General features: G+C 43.9%; 1 protein-coding gene and 1 long non-coding RNA gene across 2 annotated transcripts in view; one reads left to right on the forward strand and one right to left on the reverse strand.

Annotated features, from left to right (window-relative positions):
* Positions 1 to 14,170, forward strand: part of LOC144683710 (uncharacterized) — a 272,653-nt gene that overhangs the window by 90,897 nt on the left and 167,586 nt on the right. The gene's annotated exons all lie outside the window — the stretch shown is intronic.
* frmpd3 (FERM and PDZ domain containing 3) overlaps positions 1 to 14,170 on the reverse strand; it is a 235,935-nt gene that overhangs the window by 74,149 nt on the left and 147,616 nt on the right. The window contains exon 8 of the mRNA XM_078547754.1: positions 8,044 to 8,180. Within this exon, the coding sequence (XP_078403880.1) occupies positions 8,044 to 8,180 (137 nt within the window). The remainder of the gene's footprint in view (positions 1 to 8,043; positions 8,181 to 14,170) is intronic.

The raw sequence follows: 14,170 nt of genomic DNA on the forward strand, positions 1-14,170 counted from the left end.
GGGGGAGGAGAGAAAAGAACAAAAGGGAAATTCTGCGATTGATGGAAGGCAAGAGCAATTAAACGGCAGTAGGACATGGGACAAGTGGTACTCAATATAGTTGTGAAATTATTTTTAAATTTGCTTATGCAATTGCTATATTGACACAGAGACTCAGATTTTTGTGAAGTTGGAATACTTCCACTGCTATTTAAAAATGGCAGGCGGGATCCTATTTGGGGATTCATGCCCTCACTCCCAGCATCCCCAATTTTTGTTGGTGTGGGATAAGGGCATGGGGACTTCTGGGGCATCCCCCAACGCATCTTCTGGGATACGACCTGGGTATGACACCCCAGAGATCGGAAGTTATATTCTACTTCTGTATTCTATGAAAGCTGCATTCAGAGTGGCTAGAAGGTACATGAAAAAGAAGGTTGTGGAATAATGTATAATCTTTTTCAGTTAATTTAGGAATCAGAGGATGATAAAGAATTCCCATAGAGTTGTTAAGGGATCCCTCAGAGGAGGGATCCTTCATCTGCACTCCCGACCTGTCAGAGGGTCAGGAGGATCGTCAGAGGACTGGTGGGGGTAGTCGTGGAGTAGGGAGAATATTTGGATGTTCAGAAGGGTAGTCAGGGTGTAGAATTGGTAAGAGGTTCAGAAGGGTGGTGAGGGAGGTGGGCGTAGTTGGGGAGGGTCAGGAAGGTAGTCAGGGGGGTGAAGGGGTAGTCGTGGGATAGGGTGGATTGTTGGGTATTCAGAAGCGCAGTCAATGCATGGGGGAGGTAGTTGGACGTTTTGGGAGGATAGATGGGGGTGGGGGGAGTCGGAGGGTCAGGAAAGTAATTGAAAGGGTGAGGGGGAAGTCGTGGGGTAGGGTCGGTAAGTGTTCGGAAGAATAGACAGGGGTGGGGGGCGATTTGGAGTTTGGTAGGATAGGCAGGGGTGTGGGGGTAGTCGGGTGGGTGGGGTGTTGTTGAGGGATTAGGTGTGTAGTCCGGGATGGGGTGGTAGTCGGGGTTAAGGGAGGGTAGCCGATAGGTAGGGAGGGTAGTCGGGAGGGTGAAGCGTAGCCAGGGGATACGGAGGGTAGTCGGGGGGTGGGGGGGCGATTGGGAATAGTCGGGGGTGGCACGGAAGGGCGGTTGGGAGTCCAGAGTGCGGGTGAGGGAGTAGGGGGGAGTGGTCAGTACTATAGTTACCCAGGAGGTGGAAGAGGCTTTAATTCTTCTAACTTTTCCTGGCTAACTATCCTGCTAAGATAATCAGGACCATCCAAAGTTTCCAATTTCAATCGGAATATCAGATGGTTCCCAGTGTAGGGTAATTGCTCAATGGAACATTGAAGTGCCTGGGCAATCATCATACGATCCTTACGTGGGGACTTCTGGGGCGTCCCCCCAGCACATCTTCTGGGATACTCCCCGGGTACGTGCACTGGAAATCAGAAATTAGATTCTATTTTTCTATTCTATGAAAGCTGCTATCAGAGTGTCTAGAAAGTCAATGGAAAAGAAGACTGTGAATAATGAGTAATCTTTATCAGTTAATTTAGGAATCAGAGGGTGATAAAGAATTCCCATAGAGCTGTTAAAGGAAACCTCAGTGAGATTCAGGCGACTCCCAAGACATTGCAGAGGTATTAAATGGCAATATTTGAATAAGTCTTTATCCCATGGAGAGCACTTACTTACCATTAATTCAATGTGTAGTTAACAGTAAAGTTAGACCCTTTGCATATGCAAATAAGGGGTTAATGCCTGTTTGAGATCTCCACTACAAGACTGGTTTGCCCTCAGGCAGACCTTGGGACGCGCCTGCTACCAACAAGGTAAGTTTTTCAAATTTACTTACCTCAAAGTTGAGCCTGGAGTAGCCACAGTGCTGCAGTTAATATCACATTTAAATAAAGCCTTACACTGCTGCCAACCACCCCCAAGTCATCGCAACTCTTGACTCCAAGTCTCCAATTCTCATCTGGTCAATTACTCCTGCCTCTGAACCCCACCTATAATCCTGTATCGCGCCTATGACCCTGACCTCAGGCCTGTCCCCATCCCTGGCCCCAGATTCTGACTCCTGGCTTTGGATCTTGGATCCTTGGCCTCCAATCTTGAGTCCTGGCCTCTGATCTCAATCCCCAACTTCCGAACCTGACCTCTGGCCTCAGACCTTGAACCCCAGATTCCAATCTCGTTCCCTGATCTCCAATCCAGACCTCTGGCTTCAGATCTTGACTCCCAGCCTCAGACTCCTAGCTTTCCATGTGATTCACATCTTTAGCCTCCAATTTTTCCTTCAACAACTTCACTTTCTTGAGTGCCCCTGTGAGACGAGCAGAAACAAAGCCGATGTTTCAAGCTAATGGTCTTTTATCAGAACTGGAAAAAGATAGAGATGGAACAAATTTGAAGCAAGTTCAGAGACAGGGAAAGGGGGAGGAGAGAAAAGAACAAAAGGGAAATTCTGCGATTGATGGAAGGCAAGAGCGATTAAACGGCAGAAGGACATGGGACAAGTGGTACTCAATATAATTGTGAAATTGTTTTTAAATTTGCTTATGCAATTGCTATATTGACACAGAGACTCAGATTTTTGTGAAGTTGGCATACTTCCACTGCTCTTTAAAAACGGCAGGCGGGATCCTATTTGGGGATTCATGCCCTCATTCCCAGCATCCCCAATTTTTGTTGGTGTGGGATAAGGGCGTGGGGACTTCTGGGGCATCCCCCAACGCATCTTCTGGGATACGCCCTGGGTATGACACCCCAGAGATCGGAAGTTATATTCTACTTCTCTATTCTATGAGAGCTGCATTCAGAGTGGCTAGAAGTTACATGAAAAAGATGGTTGTGGATAATGAATAATCTTTTTCAGTTAATTTAGGAATCAGAGGATGATAAAGAATTCCCACAGAGTTGTTAAAGGATCCCTCAGAGGAGGGATCCTGCACCCTGCACTCCCGACCTGTCAGGGGGTCAGGAGAATAGTCAGAGGCGTGGTGGGGGTAGTCGTGGAGTAGGGAGAATATTTGGATGTTCACAAGGGTAGTCAGGGTGTAGAATTGGTAAGAGGTTCGGAAGGGTGGTGAGGGAGGTGGGGGTAGTTGGGGAGGGTTAGGAAGGTGGTCAGGAGGGTGAAGGGGTAGTCGTTGGATAGGGCGGGTTGTTGGGCATTCAGAAGCGCAGTCAGGGGGTGGGGGAGGTAGTTAGAGGTTTGGGAGGATAGACGGGGGTGGGGGGAGTCAGAGGGTCAGGAAGGTAGTTGAAAGGGTGAGGGGGAAGTCGTGGGGTAGGGACGGTAAGTGTTCGGAAGAATAGACAGGGGTGGGGGGCAATTCGGAGTTGGGTAGGATAGGCAGGGGTGTGGGGGGTAGTCGGGTGTGTGGGGGGTTGTTGAGGGATTAGGTGTGTAGTCAGGGATGTGGTGGTAGTCGGGGTTAAGGGAGGATAGTCGATAGGTAGTGAGGGTAGTCGGGAGGGTGAAGCGTAGCTAGGGGTTAGGGAGGGTAGTCGGGTGATGGGGGGGTGCGATTGGGAATAGTCGGGGGTGGCACTGAAGGGCGGTTGGGAATCCAGAGTGCGGGTGGGGGAGTAGGTAGGATTGGTCAGTTCTATAGTTACCTAGCAGTTAGAAGAGGCTTTAATTCTTCTAACTTTTCCTGGCTAACTATCCTGCTAAGACAATCAGGACCATCCAAAGTTTCCAATTTCAATCGGAATATCAGATGGTTCCCAGTGTAGGGTAATTGCTCAATGGAACATTGAAGTGCCTGGGCAATCACCATACAATCCTTACGTGGGGACTCCTGGGGCGTCCCCGCAGCACATCTTCTGGGATACTCCCCGGGTACGCGCACTGGAAATCAGAAATTAGATTCTATTTTTCTATTCTATGAAAGCTGCTATCAGAGTGTCTAGAAAGTCAATGAAAAAGAAGACTGTGGATAATGAGTAATCTTTATCAGTTAATTTAGGAATCAGAGGGTGATAAAGAATTCCCATAGAGCTGTTAAAGGAAACCTCAGTGAGATTCAGGCGACTCCCATGACATTGCAGAGGTATTAAATGGCAATTTTTGAATAAGTCTTTATCCCATAGAGAGCACTTACTTACCATTAATTCAATGTGTAGTTAACAGTAAAGTTAGACCCTTTGCATATGCAAATAAGGGGTTAATGCCTGTTTGAGATCTCCACTACAAGACTGGTTTGCCCTCAGGCAGACCTTGGGATGTTCCTGCTACCAAACAGATAAGTTTTTCAAATTTACTTACCTCAAAGTTGAGCCTGGAGTAGCCACAGTGCTGCAGTTAATATCACATTTAAATAAAGCCTTACACTGCTGCCAACCACCCCCAAGTCATCGCAACTCTTGACTCCCAGTCTCCAATTCTCATCTGGTCAATTACTCCTGCCTCTGAACCCCACCTATAATCCTGTACCGCGCCTATGACCCTGACCTCAGGCCTTTCCCCATCCCTGGCCCCAGATTCTGACTCCTGGCTTTGGATCTTGGATCCTTGGCCTCCAATCTTGAGTCCTGGCCTCTGATCTCAATCCCCAACCTCCAAACCCGACCTCTGGCCTCAGACTTTGAACCCAAGATTCCAATCTCGTTTCCTGATCTCCAATCCTGACCTCTGGCTTCAGATCTTGACTCCCAGCCACAGACTCCTAGCTTTCCCTGTGATTCCCATCTTTAGCCTCCTATTTTTCCTTCCCAACTTCACTTTCTTGAGTGCCCCTGTGAGACCAGCAGAAACAAAGCCGATGTTTCAAGCTAATGGTCTGTTATCCAAACTGGAAAAAGATAGAGATGGAACAAATTTGAAGCAAGTTCAGAGACAGGGAAAGGGGGAGGAGAGAAAAGAACAAAAGGGAAATTCTGCGATTGATGGAGGCAAGAGCAATTAAATGGCAATAGGACATGGGACAAGTGGTACTCAATATAATTGTGAAATTATTTTTAAATTTGCTTATGCGATTGGTGTATTGACACAGAGACTCAGATTTTTGTGAAGCTGGAATAACTCCAGCACCACTGAAAAATGTCAGGCAGGATCTGATTTGTGGATTCCTGCCCTCATTTCCGGCACCCCCAATTTTAATTGGCGTGGGATAAGGGTGTACTTTGTGAGCCCGCATCTTGCACTCCCAACCTGACAGGCTCCATTGCGGGGGTGGGCACTCCCCCCCCCCGCCCACCCCACCCGCAATTTTCATGGAGTTGGGCCAGCTTCTGGATGACTTGTGGTTCGTGGTCCTCAGAGGGCTCATGAACCATTGTCTGGATTTGGGAACCTTTTGAAAAGTAAGTTCAAAAGGTCTTGCCCATGCCCCTTCCATGACCCCCATGCGACTCCATTCCAACTAATGCCTCCCCCCCCACCCCATGCCAACTCATGGACCTTCCACACCCATTCAGCCAGTATACACTCCGTACAAAATCAATGAGTTATATAGTAACAATGACATTTGTGGTACTGCTCAGAAAAAACACCCATGCACAAATATTCTTTTGAAAAAAGACTGTTGTTCCTACACCCCTATAACAGTGTCAATGCGACAGACTATTAAAGTACCAGTAACAGGTTTCAAACACTTCACACCTCTTGATTTTGTGCACGTAAATATTGCACAATTAACAAAAAAGATCACAGAAAGAACAACTCAGAACCATAGAACCATGATAAAGTAACAGCACAGAAAGAGGCCATTCAGCCCATCATGTCTGTGCCGGTTAGAAAAAGATGAAAAGGAAACTTGCCGCTCATTTTAATCCCACTTTCCAGCACCTGGTCCATAGCCTTGCAGGTTACAGAGATTCAGATGCAGATCCAAGTTCCTCTTAAATGATTTGAGCATTTCATCCTCAACCACTGATTTAAGCAGTGAATTCCAGGCACTACCACCCTCTGGGTGAAAAACAACTCATTATAATTACTTCAAGATGTCAATTTGGGCTCTCAGCCAAGCATGCATAATGAGAAAGGTGTAAGAATTTCTTCAGTAGTTCTGGATGGCCTCATTAAGCATGCTGAGCTGAGAGCCCAGTCTCAAAAAAGGATTACCTCTGCAGAAGATTCTGTTTTGACAACTGGAGAGAAGTGTTGGATTTGCTAAATTGACATCTTTAAGTGGTTATAATGAGTCATTCTTTCTGTGATCTCCTTTTTCAATATTGCAATGTCTATTTGCACAAAATTGAGAGATGTGAAATGTTTGAAGCCTCTGTTATTGATACTTTAAAGCCTTTGACTGATTGACATTTTTATAGGGTTTTTAGAATAGCAGTCGTTTTTCAAAAGAAAATTTGTGAATGGGTGTTTTTTTTCTGAGCCCTTCTACACATGCCAATATTATTATCTGGTTCATTGGTTCTGTACATATTGTCTATTGGCTGAATGGGCATGGAAGAAAGGGCCATGAGGTGGCATGGAGCCAAAAGCGGCCATATTGGCATGGGGCGTGGGTGGGGAGTGAGGGGGCATGAGGGTAAGGACTAGAGGGCCTAACAGCCTTTAATACAACTGTACAAAGTCCCAGAGATCAAAGTTGGGCCTTCTAACCAGCTCACCTAGCCACTTGGCCGCCCCTGTGGCTGCTTATGCTCTGCTTTCTGCGTCAGTGGGCCCAAATCTATCCTGCATCCGCTACCCCTGACTCAAGCTACCCGCCTCGTTAGCGAGGCCCAGAGGCATTCTTCTCCTCCTCAACTACCCCATAGTTCACATGGATCTTCACATGACACTGAGGAGGTAGAAGTGGGGTTGGCACAGAAGAGGGAACCATGAGTATTTCTGAGGGGGAACTAGCAGTGGATCTGCTTTTTGTTCAAGCGGAAAAATGTCCATGCAGTTTATCTGGTTGGTATGTAATTTATTTCTCCTCTCTCAATGCATGCTGGTGTTTTCCCCAAGCACTGAAACCAGCACTGTTTTCCCTTTACTCTCAGTTCATGCGGGAATCATTTTCTTACCCTCTTCTGCGTTTCATGTTGATATGTTTCCTTCTGATTCTTCTTGGCTCAAGCTATTTTCTCTTTCACTTGTGCCTTAGTACCTTTCCTAGCTTCTACCTAATGCTCTTTTGAGAAATTTAATGTGTGAGTAGAAATTCCTGATTTAATAAAACTATGTAAGAAATTCTGCCTGTTTTGTTACAGAGCAGCAGCAGGTAGGAGCTGGAATGGATATTGAGAGGTAGGGCCTAAAGTAACTTTGAGAGGAGGAGTTATGTGTGACATTGAGAGGCTTCTAGGAGTAGGGCTGATTTTTGCTCCTAAACGCAGACAAGAGAATAACATCCACAAAATGCTAATTGCTTATGTAGCCCTCCACTCCCCCTCTTGCTAAGAATTCCTATATGTCAGATTTACTATTATATGTAGAAGATCTCAGATAACCTTTTTATTTCTTTGTCCATGATTGCCTAAGACAGGTTGCCTCAACCAAAAATTCCATATACCAGTTTGTTTTTGGCTACTCACTATTTCTCCTGGATTTTTCCAACACGGAAGCTGCTAACTCCTCCTATGCTTTCTTTTGGGTCACATATTACCATTTTCCTTTGCACTCTGGATTTTCACCCAGGCTCCGATTCCACAGCTGAACTTCCTTCAGGTAGTAGCAACACATTTAATTAGATACCCTCAGATTGTGCTCTTCCTGATCTGACTTCCCTTAGGTCTGGGGATTCCTTCGTTGAGATATAGTTTGACTGTTGGGCTCCTTTGCTTAACTTCTCTTGGGAAAGCACATTACTACAATACTATATCTTCTAGTTTTAGTCTTTGCAGCTTTGAGAGGAAGAGCATAAACATATCAATTAACCTTATATGCCTTTATTGCTAGTGAATATTCTGTTTCCTGAGAATTCTAGAAGATTTTTTCTAAAAATGTTAGACATCTTCACCATGATAAAAACAAATGAAAAAAAATCAAACTTTGCACAGTGAACTTAGCCTAAAGGATCTACCTCATCAGAATCCTCAGTTGTCCCATGCTCAGTGAGATATGTTCTACTGACTGTACTTTATTGTCAAGCAGGTCACTTACTCAACATTCCTAAGGGTGATTTTCTGACTGATTCTTGCATTGGAGACCGTGATGTAGATGTGCAGTGCAGTCAGTTGGAGCATTACATCGTCTGCTAGATCACCGCTGAAGCGTTCTTTCATCACATCGCTGCAGCTCTACAGGAGGAAAGCAATAACTATTGAGGTTATCTAGTAAATATTAAAAACAAAGAAGCGCTACATGGATCTATATATCTTTTCATGCTTCCAATTTTCTCATTTCCTCTTATGAAAATGTTGATTCTTCCTGGATATGGCTGCCTGCTGGTACCTTTTTCAAGTAAGCATTTCTCATATGTGAACCCCAGACAGTGAGTTTTGCCAGGCTATCTGACCAAAGGTAGCGGAGGATGTTGCGGGGTGGATGGGGGTGTTGGTGGGTAGGGGAAAGAGCACCTCAATCCTATCCATACTGGCCACACACATGCATTTCTGAGCAGCAGTCAAAAGGCAGCAAATAAGAGCAGGAAATTGAGGTAATTTTCTGATCACTAGCCTAGAGACACTGAGGTGCACCATTACAAAATATATCACTGACCCTGCAGCTGAAGTTGCCTAACTCAGCACAGTACAGAGTTTGAACTTGGGCACCTTCCTAAATTGCAAGACCTACTGCCATATCAGACAATGCATTTTTCCACTCAACCATTGGAGAAAGATTACAATGAGTCTTTTATACCAATCTTCTGACATCATATCTATAGTCAGGCCACATTTACGATCTTCTCCTGTGTGAGTATATTTGGTACTATTGACACCAGGTATATGGCATATATTGCATGGTTACAGTGACCCTCTCCCAATCACCATTGATGCTCTTCTCCCAATCCCCACCGCTGCCACTTTCCTGCAAAACACTCTCTCCTGGGACCCTTGAATGACCTACCTAATGGCCGTCTGCCATTGATGATGTGGCCTGATCTTCAAGTCCGCTTCTCTGGTGAGCTGTCTGGGAATGGTCATTATTTGTTCACAGTTTGCTGGTTTGATGAAAATGAAGCTAGATGCCCAATATCACAGCCACCTTGGGCCTATCCATTCAGGCCCAGGGGTCATCCCTGCATGTCTGTTTTTGACCATGCTTAAATTTCTAGGGTCACAAATGAACACTACCACTTGTTTGAATGTCAGTTGCATGGTATTACCTATGGAACTGATATCTCAGCATGAATGAGTGAAAACTTGAGGTAGGGGGAATAGATTAATTTCAAGAGCCTTTCAAGAGAGCTGTGTCTAAAAAGAATAAAAATTTTCATTTTCATCAGGAACATTTACTATATCATTTAAAGGTATCAATTAACTGGTAGAAATTTCAAAAATAAAAAAATGGTATGTTGTAAATATGGTGCCAGTTCAGTTCAGTTGGCTTGATGACTAGCATTTGGTTCAGAATAATGCCAATAGTGCAGGTTCAATTTCTGCTCCAGCTGAGGCAGTTGTGGTGCTTGCCTTTCCTGAAGGCAATGGCAAACAAACACGAACAAAAACAACCTGCCTCTGCCAAAAATGATTCAGTGTGCAGCATCAGCAAACAATGAGCTAAGGACCTGCCTTTGGTCAAAGTACACATAAATGCTGTAAATGTAGACAGACCTCCTGGAAATACTTCTTATTGTACAAGATTGATTGTTCAAATCTGGAAAAGATGCATCATTATAGTGATGTAATAGTCATGACTGTAATACAAGGTAGATTAATTGTGCCTTTTCGTAAACTATTGCTCTATAATTGATTACTTTGATTAAGTGCTTTCTAAGCCTTTGGGAAGGAGTTGCCATATTAGGGAGTGATACTGATCTGGTGAAAATGAACGAACCTATCAATGCACAAATCTCTGCGTAGTGTTTTACTATAGAGAGTTTGGAAACAGGATGGATAATGTTACACCTACTTAAGTTGAGAAGTAGTTAATTCAAGTAAGAGCTGAGTGTGGCAGTAAATGCATCGATCATACACAAATTCAGAGTGTTCTGCCAAGATATTAAGTATTCTGAGTGTAAGAATCCAGTTCGATGGAGCATTAACAGATAACTGTGAATGCAGCTCTCGTACAGCCTCATTGTGACTATCTGCTTATACTCACTGAAGTGTGATACATTAAAGTGAAAGCATCCCTTCTTTTTGTAAAGCTATCTCTATACTACCTATCACATACAGTCAAGTTATCACCTCAACAAAAGAGAGTAAGCACCTCCCCCTAACCAATATTCAAGCAAATAAATGACCAGAATAAATAAATATATAAATAAATGTCCAGAACGTCATACAAGTCAACTATTTTGGTTTCATGCTGACTGTCACTGTTTTAGGGGCTTGGTCCATGTGTCAAAATTTGTGATTAAAACTAAGTGCAGGCCGGGACCGCGCTCCCTCAACAATACCCCCTCATAAATCCAGCTGTGAACCATTGCATACTGTGGGTGGAATTCTTGGCAGAACATGAATTTCTACCTGCAATATGCAATGGTTGACATCACTCAAAGTAGCAGCAACGTTGAGGTAGGAGGGAGAAAAAAAGGGATAGGGTAGCAGTATTAATACAATATTCCATCATGTCATTGGCATGTAAGGGTGTTCTAGGTCATGCATAACATAGACTGAGTTAAGGAATAACAAGGAAAATAATGCCCTTGATTCTCTTCTTGGAACTTGCTAACATTTTCTGTTTTTTTTAAAGATCTGTTGACTTTTAGCCTGGATTTTCCTTCAAACATCCCCCCCCCAACCACTTTCAGGCTGTCTAGAGGTGGTATTGCAAGTAAAATGGGGTGGAGGGGGCCTCCACCAAAACTCTACCCCCAAAATATCCACCATTCTTTCTCTCCTATGACCCCGCTGATCTGCCTGATAGAAGTGTGCATGCCCAGATGTATTTAAATGAAGCAGGAGAGTGCAGCCAAGTTCTCTCAGGATTTTTTTACATTTGCACTCAATTACCATCCCAGAAAATTATTGCCACTATAAAGGTGGTGATTCTGAGTCTGTATGGTAGCCCTCAGAGACGAAGAGATAAGGAAGGTGAAAGCTCACATTGGTGTGCAATTCTACAATGCTGTTTTGGTTGGGAGAACTTCCATTTCTTTGTGCAATCTTTGGAAATTTACAGAACAAGAGAGCCTTTAATTTCTTATCAATGGTTGTACGCCTTCAAGCGTAAGATTCCAAGCCATGTCATTCCTGAGGCAAAGAGTCATATGGACTCGAAATGTTAACTGTATTCCTCTCTTCAGATGCTGTCAGACCTGCTGAGTTTTTCCAGCTATTTTTGTTTTTGCTCCATTTCTAATCCTCAACAATTTCACAAAAGAAAGGTCTGACAGCATCTGCGGAGAGGAATATAGTTGATGTTTCGAGTCCATATGACTCTTCATCAGAACTAACGAAATAGAGAAATGAGATGAAATATAAGCTGGTAGAGGGGGGTGGAACAGGTAGAGCTTGATAGGGGGCCAGTGAAAGGTGGAGACAAAGAAGAGATTGCCAAAGATGTCATAGACAAAAGGAGAAAGGGGTGTTGATGGTGGTGATATTAGCTAAGGAATGTGCTAATGGGGACATTAAGGGTAGCAAGCAGGACAAGCTAGTGGCAGATGGCCCTAGTGGGGGGTGGGGTGGGGGGGAAGGGATCGAAATGGGCTAAAAGGTGGAGATAAAACTATAGATCAAAATAAATTTAAAAATAGGTGGGAAAAGAAAAATATATTTTTTAAAAAATTATAAATTATTGGAAAAAAGGGGATCGGAAAGTGGGTGGGGATGAAGGAGAGAGTTCATGATCTGAAATTGTTGAACTCAATATTAAGTCCGGAAGGCTGTAAAATGCCTAGTCGGAGGATGAGGTGCTGTTCCTCCATTAGCGTTGAGCTTCACTGGAACATTGCAGCAGGCCAAGGACGGACATGTGGGCATGAGAGCAGGGTGGAATGTTGAAATGGCAAACGACAGGGAGGTCTGGGTCATGCATGCGGACAGACCAAAGGTGTTCCGCAAAGCGGTCACCCAGTCTGCGTTTGGTCTCTCCAATGTAGCTTTCCAGGTATTTTTGTTTTTGTTTCAGATTTCCAGCATCCGCAGTATTTTGCTTTTATCACAAAAGAAAGGGTTTCATTCCCTGAATGTCTACATAATGAGTGATGCAGTCCACCTCATTATGTCTCTCAATATAAACTATTTGTGGAGTTGCCAAAATGCATTTATTCTCAGGCATTCCAAGTTACCCGCAGTGCTCAAAAAGCAATGTGATTTTGCAAGCCTATTGCAAGCTGATAGGACACTTGGGACACCGGCTTTAGCCTTGGTTTTAGAATCAAAGAATGGAGGCTGAAAAGTTCTCAATGGGCCCTTGGCAGTGCCAGGACATGGGAACAGACCAACTGGATGCTGAGGTCCCATTTCCAGTCCCTGGACCGGTCAGAAGGAGACCTGTAGTACAGTACAGCAAGTGTTCCCAGAATTGTAGTGGCATTTTGCATCATCCATAATTTAGTCATTTTCAAGTGAGTGGGCCTTTCAAGCACAAAAGGTGCAGAGAGAGAAGGTGCTGCTCATGATGAAGAAGCGGTGGGCTGGACATCTTACTGTCAGCATCACATGTCATCATGCAGGAAACTATGATCTAGTTCTTTCAATAAAAATATTACCCTTGATCTGGATGACACAATAAAGCTCTTCAGGATTCGTTGTCTTGCTCTCATATAATCATTCAGCTAATCTGTATTACTTGTATTACCCTCACTGGGAGATGACACTTACAAACATCAATCACCAAGTAAGGAAAACAGGAAGCATCCCTGGAAGAGATGTACAAACCAGAATCGCTAGAAATGTACATGTTTCCTGCCATCTTATTCCTTCGTTGTGCAGTACTGCTACTACCTCATCATCATGACTGTCCTTTGTGCCTAAAATGTGTGATCCTAACCCCCTATAAGTGCAGTGCTGCTGCCTCAGTTTCAGGACGTTGCGAGATTTGCAGCTGGAACTTTATCGATGGAGCTGTCAAAGACTGAGGTGGCAATCAATTCAGTGAAGCCAATGTCCTTGACAGACCTGCTTCGCTGACATTGAAACATAGAAATGAGAAAAGTTACGGTGCAGAAGATTATTTGGCTCATTTTGACTATGCCAGCTGAAAAAGGGCCATCAGCCTAATACTACTTTCCAGACCTAATACAAAAGCAATATGCTGCAGATGCTGGAAATCTGAGATAAGAAAATAAAGCTGGAAAAACTCAACAGGTCAGGCAGCATCTGTGCAGAGTAACACAGTGAATGTTTCAGTTCAATGATCTTTCATCAGAACTGAAGAAAGTTAGAAATGTAAGAAGATTTAAACCAGTAAAGGGTGGAGGGAGTAGGAAGGACAAAGGAGAAGTTACATGATAGATTTCACAAGGTTGATCTCATTTTGTTTCTTTCTTTATTTTTTCAAGTTGCATTCAGATCGTTTTTATGTAACACTTCACACCTCATTTGGACACAAACTCTGTTTCTTTACTACATCCATTACCACCATCTTTTGCTGTTGCATCATGAAATCTTTTGTTATTTAATCTCCCCTGGCCTCCACCCTATCACAGACCTTCTCCTTTGTTCTCCCTGCTCCCTCTCCCCTTCCGCTGGTTTAAATACTCTTACATTTCTATCTTTCTTCAGTTCTGATGAATGGTCATCGAACTGAAATGTTAACTCTGTTTCTCTCCACAGATGCTGCCTGGCCTGCTGAGTTTTTTCAGCTTTTCTTGTTTTACCACTGTCTAGCTCTTGGACCATAGCCTTGTAGGTTACGGCACTTCAAGTACATATCCAAGTACTTTTGAAATACGATGAGGGTTTGTCTCTCTACCGCCCTTTCAGGCAGTAAGTTCCAGACTTCCACCACCCTCTGGATGAAAACATTTCCCCTCAAATCTCCTCTAATCCTTCTACCAATTACTTTAAATCTCTGCTAATAGAATTAGGTCATTCCTATCATATTTAGGCCCCTTGTAATTTTATATACCTCAATTAAATCAGCCATCAGACAAAGGGTGGGACCAACAAATCCAGGGAACCCTGGATGTCGAGGGATACACAGGATTGGATAAAGAGTAAAAGGGAGGTTTATG

This window comes from Cetorhinus maximus, chromosome 8 (assembly GCF_964194155.1).
Source record: "Cetorhinus maximus chromosome 8, sCetMax3.hap1.1, whole genome shotgun sequence".
Lineage (NCBI taxonomy): Eukaryota > Metazoa > Chordata > Chondrichthyes > Lamniformes > Cetorhinidae > Cetorhinus > Cetorhinus maximus.